Below are 17,354 nucleotides of genomic sequence, written 5' to 3' on the forward strand. Positions count from 1 at the left end.
TGCCATCTCTCCACGCCATCCCAGCAGAAGGGATCTTGAGACCAATGTGGTCCAGATGCCAAGTAGACCATATTAGCCCAAAGCTGCCTACCCTGGGCCATGACAGTCCCGGAGGTCCAGGAGTCAGGATGGAGTAGCTCCAACAAGGCCCAAACTCCATCTCCCCCAAGTTCAGCCCATCAAGGGTGACAATGCATGCATTCCATTGCTTTCCGTGCTGCTAGCTTCCTTACAGGTTATACACACATTTCATTTTGAGCAAATACATTTGCTTTAAATTTTTTCTTGATTTATTTTTTATATAATAGCCTTTGAGTCAACATACTATATAACATTTGCTTTTAAGTGTTTTTGGAATGCTTCCTGTTTAAAATCAGTTTGTACTGGTAGTTAAAACGCCTCTACCAACATTTAGAGTAAATAGGTAACTATGTAAGAGAGAACTTTAGTCAGTAAAACAATATAATCATTCTCTACAATCCAGGAAGGTCCCCCTTTCCTTCTTTAAACAAATAAAATGCTGAGACTTTTCCTCCAAATCCTCTTTAAAACCCTTTTAAACAGAATATTTCTTACCTAAAAGTTTGAGATTTCCCCCCCCCACCCCCCGAGGGTAGCATTTACCATGGAAAATAATTGATTGAAAAGAAAATGTGTTTGTTACTTTGTTTACAACCAGTAGCTTTTTTTTTAACATCTTTATTGGAGTATAATTGCTTTACAATGGTGTGTTAGTTTCTGCTTTACAACAAAGTGAATCAGCTATACATATACATATGTTCCCATATCTCTTCCCTCTTGCGTCTCCCTCCCTCCCACCCTCCCTATCCCACCCCTCTAGGTGGTCACAAAGCACTGAACTGATCTCCTTGTGCCATGCAGCTGCTTCCCACTAGCTATCCACCCTACGTTTGGTAGTGTACATATGTCCATGCCACTCTCTCACATGTCTGTTTTAAAGAAAAGATATTTTATGTTCCTATAAATGGAAGTGAATAGGTGTGATTTCCAAGGTAACAGCTATGTATATACCTGTAACTGACATTTTTCTTAAACTGTCAAGTGGTCTTTAGAAAGTGTTTTCATACTTCTTTTAATCCCTTTTCAAATGGATCTGCCTTAGGCTTTTAAAATCTATATATAGACTTGAATAGCAGAGAACAGGAAAGCCAGTACCTGTGGACACTTTGAAATAAGTGACAAATAGTATCAGGGAAGTACTTGGTTTGTTTGACTGTTTTATCTAAGTGTTTTCAAGACTGAAGGGAGTAAATTTTTAGAAAGGCCGAGGTGGATCGTGTTTCTGAGGGCTGCCCTAAGATGAATTGTAGTACTTCCGTTACTGGTCGGTCAGCTGGTAAATAGACTTTCCAGTCACTCTAAGAGCAGAACTGGAGTTAGTCAATTTTAAAAAAAATTTATTTTTTCTCTCACTCAGAAATGTGCTCCTTTGCGTGAATCCTTTTTCAAACAAGAGCTTGGTAACTACTTTTCATTGGGACTTGGGGTTTATTTACAGCTGGGACACTCCTGGGACAAGGAGGTCCGTGTCTGGCCCAGCCCCCTTGTCCTGGTCCTTTACTGCTGCCTGCAGCCTGAGGTTGAACGTGGTGCCTGTCGGTCTTTCAATCCTGTGGTCAAATTAGATGTCTCTGTACGTTTACTGAGTTTATAATACAAATTCTGTATAGAACGTAAAGCCTGCCCCTCTTCCCTACAGTCCCAACAAACTCATCTTCTTCTCCATCCCAGGGACCCTACCACTTCCAAATATGGTCTCAATAGCAAGGACCTACAATTAAAACATAACTTTTAAAATAAAATTCAAATTCTCCAGACTAAACCTTGGTTGTTCCCAAATTGTAGCACAGTGCCAGTGTAGATTAAAATCTTCCTTGAGCAGAAGTTTTCCTTTTTTGTTCTCAAGTTATAAATCCTTTAATATGTCAATTTTTTTAAAAAGGCATAGCTTTTCTGATTGAAGCAAGAGAAAGGTGCTTATGTTTTAAAATACTCTTATAATTGAATCTGATTTCAAAGTTCCTCCTGTGGTTCTGATACATGCTCCTGACCTTAGAAGTTAACAGATTTTTCACAGAAAATGCCACTACTAACGATATCAGTACATTCGACCCCTTAAACAGTGTAGTCACGCAGTTGGTAACTTCTACCCAAGACTCAAACGTCTTGGAAGTCTATTTCTGAAAGTATATGAATTAGAATAATTTAATCAGTTTATATAATTTTTAGACTCTTTAGACTGAATCACTGATGTCTTTAAAATGTGAACCTGGCTTCAGCCTCCCATTAATTATTTCCCTATGGAGATTTCTAGGCACCACTCTGCCTGGGCACCTGATCTTTTCTCACGTGTGCCTTGGCTCTCTGGCACCAGTTTACAGAGTCCCCAGGCCTGGGCTGTCCTCTCCCCCCACCCCTCCAGCCCCTACCCCTGTTCTCAGTTAATATGTGTGATGGTGGCTCTCTGCCATGGACAGTGAGGACCAGCAGGTCTGTAAACAGGGGGTTACTGGGTATGGTTTGGATTTAGAGAAAACTGGCTGTGGGGTAGAATGTGTTTGTTTGAACGTATGCCTGGAGGTAGGGCACTCGAGTTTTGTAGGTGACTATAGTGACCCAGGAGAGAGCTCAGGTAGACCTGAACCAGAGCAGAGACGTTCTGGTTGATCGAGAAAGGACTGCTGAGACTTAACCATGGACAGAACTTGGTGACTGATGGGGATGAGAAGTAGGGTGATGGCAGGATCTCTAACGTAAATCTGGGAAGACATCAGGCGGCGGTGGTTTGGGCCGTGTTGAACTTGGAGTCTCCAGTGGGACACCCGGAGGGAGGAGGAGCAGGGTATTCGGTTGGAACCATGGACCGTGGCAGTGGAAGAAAATCAAGATGGAGAGACGGGCTTGAAGGTGATAGTTGAAGCCATGGGCATGAAGGATACTGTCCAGGGAATGAGTGTTAGAAAAATTAAGTGGTGAGGATGCAGTTTGGGGGATCAGCAACTCAAAGGAGAAACGTGCAGAAGATGGACCAGTGAAAGGTGCTGGGAAAGAGCACATTGGGAAAAGTAGGCAGAAAGTCGGAGGAATGTGGACCTGCTGAATCTCAGGGAAGACGTCTTCAGAGAGGAGGCCCAGGTCAGTGCTTCTAGCCCTGGCTCATCCATTAACCAACAGCCCTGGGCGAGCTGGTGCCGCCCGCCGTGGTTGCTGTGGGGCGACTGGGGGTTGAAGCAGGGTCTGGTAGGTCCCTCCTCCCAGAGCTGCTCTTTCCTCACCTGCCACAGGAAGTTGAGGGTTGATCTTTATGGTTCTTCCAGATTTAAATTCTATGATTCTGTTTCCTCTTCAGCTCAAAAATATAACTTCCTCAGGCATCTGTACTTTCACAATGTAGACAGATTTTTCATATATACATATATATATATATATATATATATCCCCAATAAAAATAATGAAACTAGATCATGTATGAGTGCTTATTCTATGCTGGGCTCTCTTCTCTGTACTCAAGTGGATTATCTCCTTTAGTCTTCTCTTCAGCTCTCATCCTCCATCAAGGGGGAAGGCTAGGAGGCTGTAGGTTCAGCAAGCCTAGGGCTCAGGGCCCAGCACAGACCTCGGGTGGTACCCAGTTGGCACAGGCTGAGCCCGGGAGAGGCAGAAATGAGTGGATGAAGTGATCTGGGAAAGGGTCGTGGAGGAGGCAGAGCCAGACCCTGAGAGATGGGGCTCCCGGGACAAGCAGGTAGGAGAAGGGGGTGGGTGTTTCAGGTAAGAATAACAGTGAGCAAAGGTGGGAATAACAAGCGTGGTGGTTTATGTGACAGTAAAGTGATCAGCTTCATCTAGAGACTGTCATACAGAGTGAAGTAAGTCAGAAAGAGAAAAACAAATGTCATATAATATCGCTTATATGTGGAATCTAGAAAAATGGTAGAGATGAACTTATTTGCAAAGCAGAAATAGAGACACAGATGTAGAGAACAAACTTATGGTTACCAAGGGGGAAAGGGGGGGTGGGATGAACTGGGAGATTGGGATTGATGTATATTCACTATTATGTATAAAATAGGCAACTAATGAGAACCGACTGTACAGCACAGGGAGCTCTACTCACTGCTCTGTGGTGACCTAAGTGGGAAGGAAATCTAAACAAGAGTGGATATATGTATACGTACAACTGATTCGCTTTGCTGCACAGCAGGAACTAACACAGCCTTGGAAAGCAACTATAAGCCAATAAAAGTTAATTTAAAGAAAAAAGGCATATCTGAGAGGGGGTGAGTGAGATCAGATTGCAGAGCCCCCAGAAGGCAGACTCAGGGCATTCAGAATTGGCAGGAGGAGGTGGGAGACGCCATCATTATGGGGGCTGTGGGAAGAAAGGTGCAAGGGATGCGAAGGAGCAGAGCCTGGACACCGAGGCACAAGCACTTGAGCCTCTCTTCTGTTGGGATTGGGGGTGGCTCAGGGTTAGAGGGTGGGGCCTGGGGCTCCTTTTGTTCCCTCCCCACGTGCAGGCATGTGGTAGTGACCTTACAACACTTGATTCTATCCCCAGCATCCACTTCCCCAAGGGATGCTGGCAGGACTAGTTTTGTAGGGGATGGGGGAGGGCTGGGACTGTCTGTCCCTCATGCATTGTCTGATCTTCACCCTGGAACACACAGTGCGTTAACAGAGAGGTATTCTTATTTAGTCTCATAACAACTCCACATAATGGGTACATTCTTATCCCTGTTTTACTGATGAAGAAAATAAGGCTTAAGGAAGTTAAATAACTTTAAAAGACCCGGTAATAGTAAGTATGGAAAAATTTAAACAGTTTTCTCAGAACATAGCTACCTTCTACCACACCAGAAGGGAAAGAAGTTTTGCCCATCTTTGTAGGTAAAGGTTAAGTGAGATAGTCTGGGAAAATTACTTTTTTCCTTTCTTTAAATTGAGATACAATTCTTGTACCAAAAGTTCACCCTTTTAAATTGTGTAATTCAGTGGTTTTAGTATATTCACCAAGTTGTACAACTATCGCCATGCTGAATTCCAGAATATTTTCATCACTCCAAAAAGAAACTCTGTCCCCATCAGCAGGCATTTCACTTTGCCCCTCCCCTCGCCCCTGGCAAACCGTATACTACCTTCTGTCCCCTGGATTTCCTGTAAATGGAATCACACACTATGTGGTCTTCTCTGTCCGGCTTCTTTCACTTGGCATGTTTCCAAGGTTCACGCAGGTTGTAGCATGTATGAGGACTTCATTCCTTTACATTTTTTGTTGAGTAATATTGCATTGTGTGTATTCACCATATTCTGCTCATCTGTTCATCAGTTGATGGGCATTTGGGTTGTTCCTGCTTTGTGGGCCTTGGGAATAATGCTGTACATGTGTAATGCTATTAGGAATAATGTGGACATGTGTTTCCACTTCTCTCAGTAGTGTATTGGATGGAGAGAGTGTTAGCAGCATAGAGTCCAAGAACTCTTGTTCTCTGTCTTCTTCCTGTGTTTGTTTCTAGTTCCCCCTGGTGGCTGACTTGTTCCATGATGGCAAAGACTCTGCTCCTGCTGCCACCACATCTTCAAAGATCAGCGTTCGCTCTGCCAGGCCCCCCCTGAAAGCCTCCAACAAGGAGCACAAGAAAACCGTGGGCCACCAGGTCAGCCCCAGGCCTCATGGCGGGAGCTGTGGGTCCTGGCACGTGTAGCGGGGCTGCCTCTCTGGAGACAAAGGATGTAGGTGCAGAGTCAGAGGGAGGCCAGAGTGGCCTCGGCATCCGCATCCCCAGCACCCAGCCCGGTCTTTCTGTGCCCTTTGAAGAAGGAAACTGCGAAACCTTCTCTTGAGGAAGTGGGCAGGAGAGAGAAAGAGGATGACTCCAGCCCCACACGATGCGTCTGATCCCTGTGGGGATTGTAGATGTTGCCGGACCACAGACACCTGTGGGCGAGGCCAGAGGTCTAGAGGTGCAGTTGTTGAGGGAGGGGCCAGTAGCCTGGGGACCCAAAAACTGAGAAACAGCTCCTGCTGTGGGTTTGCTGTGGGATTTTATGTCCAGTGTGTCTCCCAAGAGAAGAGAGTGCCTGCTGAGCCCCTGGCAACCACTGACCTTAATACTTCGATGGATTCCCGGCTCTGAGCATTTCCTATAAGGCAGTAATTCCTGGGATGCCTGGGCACCACGTGTCAGGGCTCCAGAGCCTCACATTTAGGACTCATGGGCCTCCATTCACAGCGATGGTCCCTCTCACGCTCTTACCACTTGCTCACCTTATCTCATCTGATCAGGGCACTGAATGAGACGCACCTGGGCGGTCTCTCCCCACATGCTTTGAGGAGCCCCGAGGACGTGGGAGGGCCTCGGTTTTGGTCATGCAACCAGGCAGCTGTCAGAGCTGGCGTCTGACACCAGGTCCCTGGGTGTCCCCCTGTCCTGGGTTAAGCAGTAATATCTAAACAATAAGAGTATTGACAGATACTACCACCAATCTGTGTGTGCTCCTTTTTGTTCATTATTCAGCCACAAAGCTGAAGACAGATAAATCACCAGTCACTGATCTTTGTCTCCCCAGTTCCGCACCTCCCTGCACCTGCTCATGGAGACCCTGAACACCACAACGCCGCACTACGTCCGCTGCATCAAGCCCAACGACGAGAAGCTCCCTTTCCGGTGAGTGCCAGCCTCTTCGTGTGGCCTTAGAAGTTCAGGTGCAGCAGGGGCAGGCACAGCCTCTCAGAGGTCTGCGATCTTCAGCAGGATGAGTAGCTGATCCTGCACTCCCCAAATGGTTTATATGCCGAATACAGGTTGCACCTGTCTGCCGTCTGGAGGATTCAGGGGGATGAGAGGATCCAGTTCCCCAGTCCCCTGTTGCTTACAGTGGTGTTGAATGTGCCCACGAATCCGAGAACCACTTAGAAGTGTGCTGTTAAATGCAGACGTAGTGCGTCTCATGGTGACTGCTCAGTTCAGAGACAGGAGCATGTCCGGAGTGGTCAGGGAAGGCTTCTTGATTGAGGAAACATAACCTCAAGCAGTGTGTCGATGCAGATGGTCCCATTTCTCACATCCGCTCTCCTGCTGGGCTTCCGGAGTTACCCACACTTGCTCGCCTTCCCCTCACTCTAATCCGAATTCTGCCACTACTCCTACCTTAAAAATTTTTACTCCTACCTTAAAAATTTTCTTCCATTTCTGTCACCACTCACATGGCTGACCTCACCCAAATCTGGGTAGCAGTAACTCTTCAGTATCTTTGTCATTTCTGGGTTGTGCCAGATTCCAGCCAGCCTTTCTGCAGGCCTGCTGCAGTTTCATTCGCCTCCTCACGTTCAACGTGTCTGACACCAGACTCATCCTTTCCCCCTTGAATGTTTCCTCTTTACTTAGTCTCTGTTGTAGTAAATGGCATAATGATTTCCTGACATCTCATCCACCCACCAAACTTCGTTCTTCCAAACCAGAAACCTGAGCTCTCTCTGGACTGATGCTGTCCAGTAGAACTTTCTGTGATGATGGAACTCTTCTACAATCTGCCTTGACCAACATGGTAGCCACTAGTCACATGTGACCATTGAGTTCTTGCAATGTGGCTGGTGTGACTGAGAAAGTGAATTCTTAATTTCGTTTTAATTACTTACAAGTGGCTAGTGGCTACCATATTGGGCAGCATGACCCTCGATTCTTCCCTCTCTCCCTTACTCCCCAGGATCCAATCATTGTCCAAGTCCCATGGAGTCTACTTGAAAATTTCTCACACTGGTCTCCCTCGTCTCTCCCTTCCACTTTGGCCTTGTTTCAGACTCTCTTCATCTCTTGCCTGGAATACTGCCCTGCGCCTTTAGAATGGTCTCTCACTCACCTCTGCAGCCTCTTCTTCTGTTACCCTGAGCCTCCACATGTGCTATTCCCTCTGGCCGGAGAAGGGATATTTTTAAGTTTTTCAAACACTTTCTTCCCACCTTTCTGATTTCTTTTTTGGTCCTGGCATAATTTCTTTCTGTGAAATAATTTATTTTGGCAACTCTGACTCTCAGAATGAATATCTGAACAGCCTTCTGCAATTTGTATCAGTTAATAAAGCTTGACTTCCACTCACAGGAGCCTTGTGCTGAAAAAGGTTAGGAAGACGGCGTCAAATCAGCCTTCTTTGAAGCGTGCTGACCGTTCATTCTTCTCCCTTCCTCCAAGTTTCCGAGACACGCTTAGGAATTCCCCCCATGTGGCATCTGTTTACCAGCTGCCTCCAGAAGAAAAGAGGCTGTTAGAAACACAGCATGTGTGAAAGACTTAGATTATGTGTGAAGGGCAGGAGCGGCGTGCTGGGCCCGGGAGAGGAGAGTCCAGGGCTGGCACCAGCTCTGCCCCACAGCCAGTGCAACCTCGGGCAGTTCATTCGTCAGACCGGACGCCCGCCATGTGCCGAGTTCTCATGCTGGGTCTCCCCTCCCAAGTGAGAGAAGACACTGGGGAACTTTCAAAGGGACTTTCTAGTCCTAATATCCCATTTTTCTAAGACCCTCCTTTTCCTTCAGGACCAAAATCTTCCTCCCAATAAAGAAAATGGGGGGAATACAGAACCAAGTCAGAAAGCCTGGATTCTCTGCTACCAATTATTTGGCTAATCCCAAACTAGTCCTTTACCCTCTTAGTCTCATTTCCTTATCTGTTCATTGTGGTTAAAGAAATAATTATCCTGTTGGAAGGATTCAAGGAGATAATGGGGATTATTTGTGACCAGTATAAAAATGTATGCCATTAAAATATATGATGTTGTTGACATTCTGGAAGGAAAGTGCTGTATCCCTCCTCCCATCCCCTAAAACGAGGCTTTCTCAACCTCCGCACTCTTGACATTTTGGCCCAGGGAATTCTTTGCTGTGGGGTGTCCTGTGCGCTGGAAGAGGCTTAGCAGCATCCCTGGCCTCTCCCCACTAGATGGGGACATCCCTACTATTGTGACAGCTACAGATGTTTTAAAGCATCACCACATGTTCCTTGGAGGGCAGAATTGCCCCCAGTGGAGAGCCGCTGTCCTGCACTGAATGCTTTGTTCGCGTCTCTTTTATAAAAGTCTTTCTCTCTACCTCTTCCTGTGTTCAAAAACCATCTGTCCCGAGCACTGGGCTAGGACAGGTGAAATGACAATGAATAAGATGTAGCCTTCGTCCTTAAGGAGTTGCCAGCCCCAAATAACTGTTGACCACATGGAAGGAGCGACTGTCAGTGAGTCTGTAGAAGCCACAGCAGCATAGAGACGAGAGGGCATGAAGTGTCCAGGAAGGAGGTGGCCTAGGGTGTGTGTGAGCATCTGGGGTGGCTCGTCGGAGGAACTGGCCAGGTTTCCTGAAGGCCAGTCCACTGATCTTAGAAGCGGGCGGTCCTGAGCACCTCGGAGTCCTGCGTGTTGCGTGCACAACACCCACCGCAGAGCCCCAGGCAGCCTGTGCGGAAATCAATCAGGCGGCACCATGGGAGGAGGTCTCACTCTGCGTCCAGCAAGCTTCCGGCTCTGCTGAACCTGCACGGTTTATTGAGAGAGGAGAGTATAAGCCTGCATTTCAGCAGTTGGACCCTTACATATCTTTGGTAATTTTTCAGTCCAGACTTAGGTGTTGCTTGTCTGCACTGTGGCCCTCCCAAATTTAATAGATGGAGGAAGGGCTGGTCTTCACTCCCAGTTACTGGGAACTAATGCAAGGAGGCAGACTGAGAGAGTTTAACAGTGAGTTTTCTTTACTATCAGGGAGATAAGATTAAGGTACAGATGGCTGGCAGGCTTTACGTGTCCCCTGGGGGGTGTGGACAGGGGAGGGTCATGACAGTATCTTGTTATCTTGTTGGTATACTATCTTCTCGGGTTTTTTCTAACAGCTTCCTCTCTTTTACATCACTCGATCATTACAACAAACCAGTAGATTAGAGTTGGGCAGATATTCTCAGCTCTCATTGAATGAGTGAGGAAGACGAGGTCCAGAGAGAGTGTTTTGCCCAAGGTGACATTAGCTGTTGGTGGCAGAGCTAAGGCCAGTCCAAGTTCCCGACTTCAGCCTTGCTCGTTTCCCCCACCACGGGGAAGAGGATGTGTGAAGGACGGGATTTTGCTGAGGTCATCAAGAAGCAGGGAAGAGTGTTAAAGCTGAGTTCGAAAATTATTTGCCACGTGCCTTCTGTGGGATCAACTCGGTGTGTGGGCCGCAAGAGAAGACGTTTCCCCCAAAGAGCTTCCACAGCACTGCATGGGAGTGGGGGTCACGTTCCCAAGCAGCTCCCCAGCCGTCAGACAGGACCTGGTCCAGAGCTGGCATGCCCAGTTTTCACAGACATGATACAGGGGTCCAGAGCAGGAGGAGATGGGCGTGCTGGGGAAGAGTAATAGTCCTTTTAAGGAGGGAAGGGCCTCTCAGTGACAGTTAGCTCATTTTTCCACCCAGGAAGCAGCAGGAGGTCCTGGAGGAAGTAGGGACCCCAGCTAGACCCACAGCTCACAAAGGACTAGAGGTCACAGATGCTCACCAAGCATGCTACCCGTCCCCACCATGTACAGCAGGTTGAACTTGACCCCGTAGTTGTGCCAAGCAAAGGGAAGAAGCCGATGGCCAGTCGAGATCCCGGCTGCAGGGTGCCTCGAGGGAGAGGCTGCTGTGCACAGGAAACCTTTCCCAAGGACAAGCATGTCCACATTGCGTTCCTGACTCAGGGCCCAGCTGAGCACTTGAGAGGCGAGAGGAGCAGAACCCGTAAACCGCAGAGCCGGCCTCCCAAAGGCCGCCTTGGGTCTCTCGAGGTCACAGGCAGCCTTTACGTCCCTTGGACGTAGAGCTGCTTATGAAACTGATCACCACCACCCGTATGAAGGTCCTCGGATCCCAGAACTGAGCCGAATCCTGGGGTGGCCTCAGCAAAATTACAAAGGGGGTGGCATAGTAAGAGGTTCAGCCTACGGTCTAGTCTCGGCGCAAGTGTTTCCTTTCATCCTGTAAGACCCTTCCATTAAGGAACTTTTTCTCTGCCTAAAAAAGATGAAATTAACTCCTCTGAAGTAACTGTTGGTATTCAGGACTCTGCAGAATTCAGCGCTTAGTTGTGCTTACACGCTCAAAGTGCCATGTTCACTCTGGGGCTGGAGTCATCAGGAAGACTTTATGGACGAGCTGGGTGTCCAAAGAAGGTAGAACTTGGGCAGGCAGGGGGAGGTGGGAGGAAGTCAGAGTGAGCCCAGGTCTGGAGGAGGACGAGGGCGTCTCCTGGGACGCCGAGCCCTGCGCGTTGGAACCAAGAGAGTGCCCGGGAAAGGTCAGCTCGCGGTCTTCAGTCACTTGGAAAATGCCTGCTGTTTCCCCACCACCAAGTGCCCGCTGAGCTCAGGCCACTGCAGGGCACCATCTGCCTCTGTGGACTCCTGGGCCCCGGCCCACGTGCAACTTAGCGTAAGAGAGCAACGTGACCAGGGGCCGAGCAGGTCGTAGAGATGGGAAGACAGAGAGGGTGTGTCCCATGGAGAGATGTGAATCGAGGGCGGTCGACCCCAGGCCAGGTCCTTCCTGCAGAATTCCAGAATCCTGAATGGGCCCAGCTGCTGGGAGAAGAGCATCTGGGGCTGTCCGGGAGCATGGCAGACAAATGTGGTGAGAGGTTGCCTCCTGAGCCCTCTTGGGTCCTAGAAGTAAAGAAGCTGCCATCTGCATTTACCCAACAGGGCAAGTAGACTGCCCGACTGCCCGGCCAGGTGTGCGCTGAAGCCAGTACAATCCGCAGGATCCGGGACTGAGCCTGGAGGGCCTCACCCCTGCCCTCCCCCCTCCCAGAGTGCAAGGAGCAAGAGGCCCTAGGCTTGTAGCCAAGCTTCAGAACAGCCAGAAAGAAATGGAAACACTTATTCCTCATCCCAAATATAAATGGTTAATTCTAGTTCAGCTTAATTCTTTCTCCATGAAGACTCCCTGATTACCCCAGCCAACCTCAACATCTTTCCCTCCAGTTTCTTTCAGCATTTTTACCACTTTTATTACATACTGCCTTGTGGTTTATTCTTCTATACACTTCTCTCCTCTTCAAGTGTGGATACTCTTAGAAAATCCAGACCATGTCTGACTTTTTATTCCAGTGTCCTACTCAGTATATGTGTAGGACATACACGTATACCCAGACATACACATACACATGTACCCAGAATAAAAAGTGGGTTTTCAGTGCTAAACGTAGCACTTTAGGGTGGGTGAGTTGTTGAAGTCATGGCTCATATCTCTAAAGGCAGGAAGATAAAGTTCTTCATCTATATGATTCTTAACTGGGCGGCTGTCATGATAGTAGCTAACAACACGTGTGCCCTTATGTTCTGCCAGGCGCTGTTCTCACTGCTCTCATGGGCCATTACATTTCATCTTCACACTAACCCTCTAAAAGGGATACTTCTATGATCCCCACTTGACAGATGAAGATACTGCCGTGCAAGGTTTTGTTACTTGCCCCAAATCACACATGCAGCTATAAGTGATCACGTCATGATTCAAACCCAGCTCTGCATGGCCTGAGACACTCCCCCTTTTAACTCCGGAGCCAAATAATGCTTGTGGTGCCAAGTGTATATGATTTGGCCGTTGAATTAAAACAGATGCCCCTGTGTATGGAAATAATGAGGGAAGGCTCTGCAGAGGAAGCAGGAATGAGCCTTGGTGGATGGACAGAATGCAGGGGGCAGAGAAGAGGAGTATCCCAGGTGAGAATAAGAATGTGCACAGAACTGAAGATGCTGAGATGGCTCATGTGCTGCCAGTCACTGTCCTTTAATCTGTCCTTGGCCCCTGACCTTGAGCTCCAGGGTGCCTGTGCAGGAGGGGGTGGGCTCTCCCTCTCCCCTGTTCCATTACTTTGCCACGTGGCACTCACTGCTTGTCTTGTGTTTTGCAGCTTTGACCCGAAGAGAGCAGTGCAGCAGCTCCGAGCGTGCGGGGTGTTGGAGACCATTCGGATCAGCGCAGCTGGCTACCCGTCCAGGTACCGCAGCCCCTGGAGCCTGGCTCCCCAGGGAACCCTCTTATGTGCTGTCCCCCAAGACAGAGCCTCCAGAAATGTTCCCCAACACTGAGGGCTCAAGCAGGGTGCTGACAGACAAAAGAATTTCAGTTTGGGCTGAGAAATATGGGTGTCAACAGTAACATCCTCCTGGACAGCTTTTCAGATTTCAACTTGGCATTGGTCCTGGGTGTCAAGCTGGCTGGAGTTGCCAAGGGGATTTCTCCTGTGCCCAAGTCCTACCTTGTCCTCTTTACCTTTTGCTTGTTTGTTCTTTACCATCTTAATCATTTTTAATTGTACAGTTCAGTGGTACTAAGTCCGTTCATATTTGTACAACCATCACCACTATTCATCCACAGAACTCTTTCATCTTGCAAAACTGTAACTGTACCCATTAAGCACGACTCACCATTCCCTCCATTGGCAGCCAGCATTCTACTTTCTGTCTCTATGATTTTGATGACTCTACACTGATGATTCATGTAAGTGGAATCATGCAGTATTTGTCTTTTAGTGCCTGGCTTATTTCACTTCTCATAATGTCTTTAAAATTCATCCATGTTGTAGCATGTGTCAGAAGTTCCTTTTCTAAGGCTGAATAATATTCCCTTATATGTAGAGACCACATTTTGTTTATCTATTCATCTGTCAATGGACCCCTTTACCTTTTAATATAGAATCAAATATATGATGGAAAATGTCATTTCTTTGAGCTTAAAAGACCGCTATCATGATCTAATTTGCATTCTGGATAGGCCATTGAGCCACCCCAGTGTCTGTTGAAGCTGCGCCAAGACCGTGGATCCCCTCTGCTGGACACTGGCCTGAAATGGGGGGGGGGTACAGATAGCAACCAACTAGCCCCCGTGAAATCACATAAGCCAAACATCTTCTGCCAGGAACTGGAGCTGAACAGAGCACTGTAGCAACCCAGAGTCTGTGGTATTTTCCACAGGGACCCACCTGTCTGAAGAAGGTCCTCTAAGTGTCAGAAGGAGGAAGGAGCCAGAAATGGGGAGGAGGAGAGGCAGCCCAGCCCCCCCACCCGCCCCGCCATCTCCACCTGGCACTTTCCCACTGCAGCTGAGGAAACATTCATGTGCAGTGGTCAGTTACCCAGAAACAACTTAAGCCTCAACGGCTCCCAGATGTTACGCCTGGGAAGGAAGTTGCTGATGGAATTAGGAATTTGCATTTGACCTGGAAAGTGCAAAGAACTGTCACTAATCTGCAACATCCACGCAGCTTCTCAAAACCCAGCAGGTTCAAGCATTGCTCAGAATGGTCTGCTCCAGCTGGGGGTGGAAGGCTGCTATTACTATCTTTCAACCACATCTCTCTTCTTAGGAAACAGACAAGGACTGTCCTGGGGCTCCATCTCATTTTTGGACCCTGGGGTCCGCACTCAACTGGCTGACAACTCCACGATTGATGAGGTGGGCCGCGCTTGCCCTTGGGCGAAGGCTCTGTGCTCCTTCCTGCCCTGCAGCACCCACATCAGCCTTTTGATTGAGTGGAAGGGGCTCAGGCTGCGGGCACAGTGGTTCAATCTTGAGTTCAAGTAGTGTAGCCTGGCTGATTGGATGGCCTTTCAGTGATGCTCCAAGCACAGGGTTCAGACCAGGCATAGTTTGTTCCACTTCAGAACTTCACAAGGACGCTAGGGAGCTGTCGAGCCACTGGTTTTCAAACCGTGTTCTACTGGCAGCCGGGCCCCACTCCTGCTCCTGGCTCTTCTATCTGCTGGGCTCCCAGAAAGGTTTCTTTAATCCGCCCTCTTTAGTCCAGTGTCTCTCAAAACTGCATCGCATCCTACTAGTGGGTCAGGAAAGCAATTTAATGGGCTGTGGCCAACATCTTGTTTGTTTAACGAAATAACTTCAGATGGAAAATAGAAGGTGGCAGTTTGTGGTATAAAGTATGTTGTGGCCTGAGCTCACTTTAGCTGTACGTACAGGTGTGGGTGCTTCCTGATTTAGGATGCACCTTCACCAAGGAGGCCCCGAGAAGGAAGTGAGCTGCCCAGGGTCCCCAGCTGGTTGTGCTTGGGCTGGACTAGAATCACCCTGCCCTGCTCTGCCAGTTGGTGGTTGGCAAACATCTTAACTGCTTACCTCAGTGAAGCGTTTCTTCACTGTTCTTCCAAACAGATGTTTCGGAGGAGTGAGGGGGCAGGTGGGGTCCTGTGGGCTGGGCCCAGGCTGGAGGCCTGGTGTGGAGCTTCTCCCTGCCCTCTCCAGCTTGTAAATAAAAGACCAGACTGCAGAAGCATGGCCTGGACTGGAGCCATCAGAACCTGGTGGTTGGACCTTGGGCTTCGGAGTCAGGCCTAGATTTCAGTGTCAGCTCCCAGACTCCTAGGCTGGGTGACCACAGGCGAGTAAATTAATCTCTCTGAGCCTGGGTTCCCTCATCATTTAGTAGAATGATCATACTTACTTCATAGACTGTTGTGATAAATGAGCTAATGCATCTGAAGGCCTCAGCACAGTGCCAGACACATAAGCATTTAATAACATATTTATTCCTCATCCAGATATGAGCGAGAAGCTGCATCCTTCTGGGGTAGTAATCGGGGTAGGACATGTCTATATCAGACATTTCTAGCTTTGTTTTTGTGAAACCCTGATGTGCCCGGTCGCCTCAAAAGAGGATTCTGGAGCTCTCAAAACTCTCCAAGCAATTGAAAAGGTCAGTCTAAGAATTGTCTAAAGTACGTCAAAACAGAGTAGAGCTGAGATGTCCCATGTTAAACTGTTGAGGGTCCCTGTGCAGGAAACTTAGGGATCACGGGTCCTCGCAAGCATACCTGTGCTGTACAGTGCAGAGGTCTGGAAGTAAGCAGAGAAACCCCGGTGCTCATCTTTGTGTGTAACATATAATGGGTGCTAATGGTGGGCCTGTCCAATGGGAGGCGTGAACATTGAGACCCTGTGAAAATGAGATATTCTAAGGTAGATGGAAGCTTGGGGACCCGTCTCAGTATACAAGGAGCCACCTGTTTCGCCAAAAACTTTCTAACAGAATGAATTGTTTAATAGTAGAACAAATGACTTGCAGAGGGCATGACCCTCTTTTCTTGGAGAACGTCAAGGAAAGGCTAGAAGTCTTTGAGTCTGACATGCTTAACTGTAGACCATGCTTCAGGCAGAGGCCCCTGCACTCTGTCACCTCTGATTCACCCATGGAGCTTCTTCGCAGCCTCACTGTGAAATCAATTGGAGTGACAGCGTGTGCCACCCACTGGTTTTGCTGACACAGTAAATCTATTTAGGAGGTGGAAGAGGAAGGGGAGAGTGTTTAACTCCTGTGGTCTCCCATGAGTTTTTGTAGCATGAGAAGGTTTTCTTGCCTTCATGGTATCCCTTTCTCCTGTTAATCTGTCCTTCCACAGCATGTCTCATCCTGTATCAAGCATCTAGCTCCATGCCGATTGCTCTGAGGGAATTAAGGATGTAAGGCATGGCCTCTGCCCTCCAGGAGCTCACAGTCTAGGAGGAGTGAGTGCTACGCACCTAAAGCAGTTAAAGAACAACTAACTGTTGTAGGTGCAAGTTTAGGAGGAAGCATGGCTTCATGGAGGAGGTAAGACGTGAGCTGAGCCTTGAAGGGTGCGGAGGATTTGGATTGATGCGGAGGCAGCGGGAGGTTCCTGCTGGTCAGGGTGCAGCGTGAGGTCCAGGTCGGGAAGGGATGGTAGGTGGCTCTTCCTGTCCAGTGATGGGGGAGATCAGCTCAGTGCCTGTTCCCCTGCTCAGTCCTCCAGTCTTAGCGTGCCAGGGGTGCTTTTTGCCTCATCCAGACAACCCCTTCCTTGGCAGCCAAGAGAATGCATTCCCTCCAAGTCTTTCAATTCATATGGAGAACCACTTCTCCTGCTGTTCATTCCACCTGGCTGCAGGCACAGTTGCCAGTGAAGTGGAGATGCCCACAGACTTGCTGGCCTCTTATGGGGCAGCTGATGGATGTCTTTCCCTTCCTCCCTAATTGTTTCAGACTTATTCCCAGCAGATGATTACAAGGGCATCTGTACCTTTTGCTTTTGTAATTGCAAAACACAGTTGGATGTTGGGAAGGTATTATAAGGAAGGAAAGAAAGCCTGGTATTTTCTGGTATCACAGAAAACGTTACTTAATGCTGTGATTTAAATGTTTGGGATTAGATCCAGAACACTGCGTTCCATATCCTCCTCCTATTTGCTATCTTAGCAGATTTTGCTGAAGGGTCAAAGAGAGGATTTCCTCCCCAAACTGCCGTTTGAAATACTAACTTTTGGAAAGAGGCACCATAGTGTTGTGACACTTTCGTTAGTGTTG

General features: G+C 48.2%; 1 protein-coding gene across 2 annotated transcripts in view; it reads left to right on the forward strand.

Annotated features, from left to right (window-relative positions):
• Positions 1 to 17,354, forward strand: part of MYO5B (myosin VB) — a 353,322-nt gene that overhangs the window by 257,383 nt on the left and 78,585 nt on the right. For both annotated transcript variants that reach the window (XM_059039745.2, XM_059039744.2), the window contains exons 15-17: positions 5,538 to 5,678; positions 6,592 to 6,689; positions 12,930 to 13,016. In XM_059039745.2, coding sequence (XP_058895728.1) covers positions 5,538 to 5,678; positions 6,592 to 6,689; positions 12,930 to 13,016 — 326 coding nt within the window. The remainder of the gene's footprint in view (positions 1 to 5,537; positions 5,679 to 6,591; positions 6,690 to 12,929; positions 13,017 to 17,354) is intronic.

This window comes from Kogia breviceps, chromosome 15 (assembly GCF_026419965.1).
Source record: "Kogia breviceps isolate mKogBre1 chromosome 15, mKogBre1 haplotype 1, whole genome shotgun sequence".
In the NCBI taxonomy this organism is placed as follows: domain Eukaryota; kingdom Metazoa; phylum Chordata; class Mammalia; order Artiodactyla; family Physeteridae; genus Kogia; species Kogia breviceps.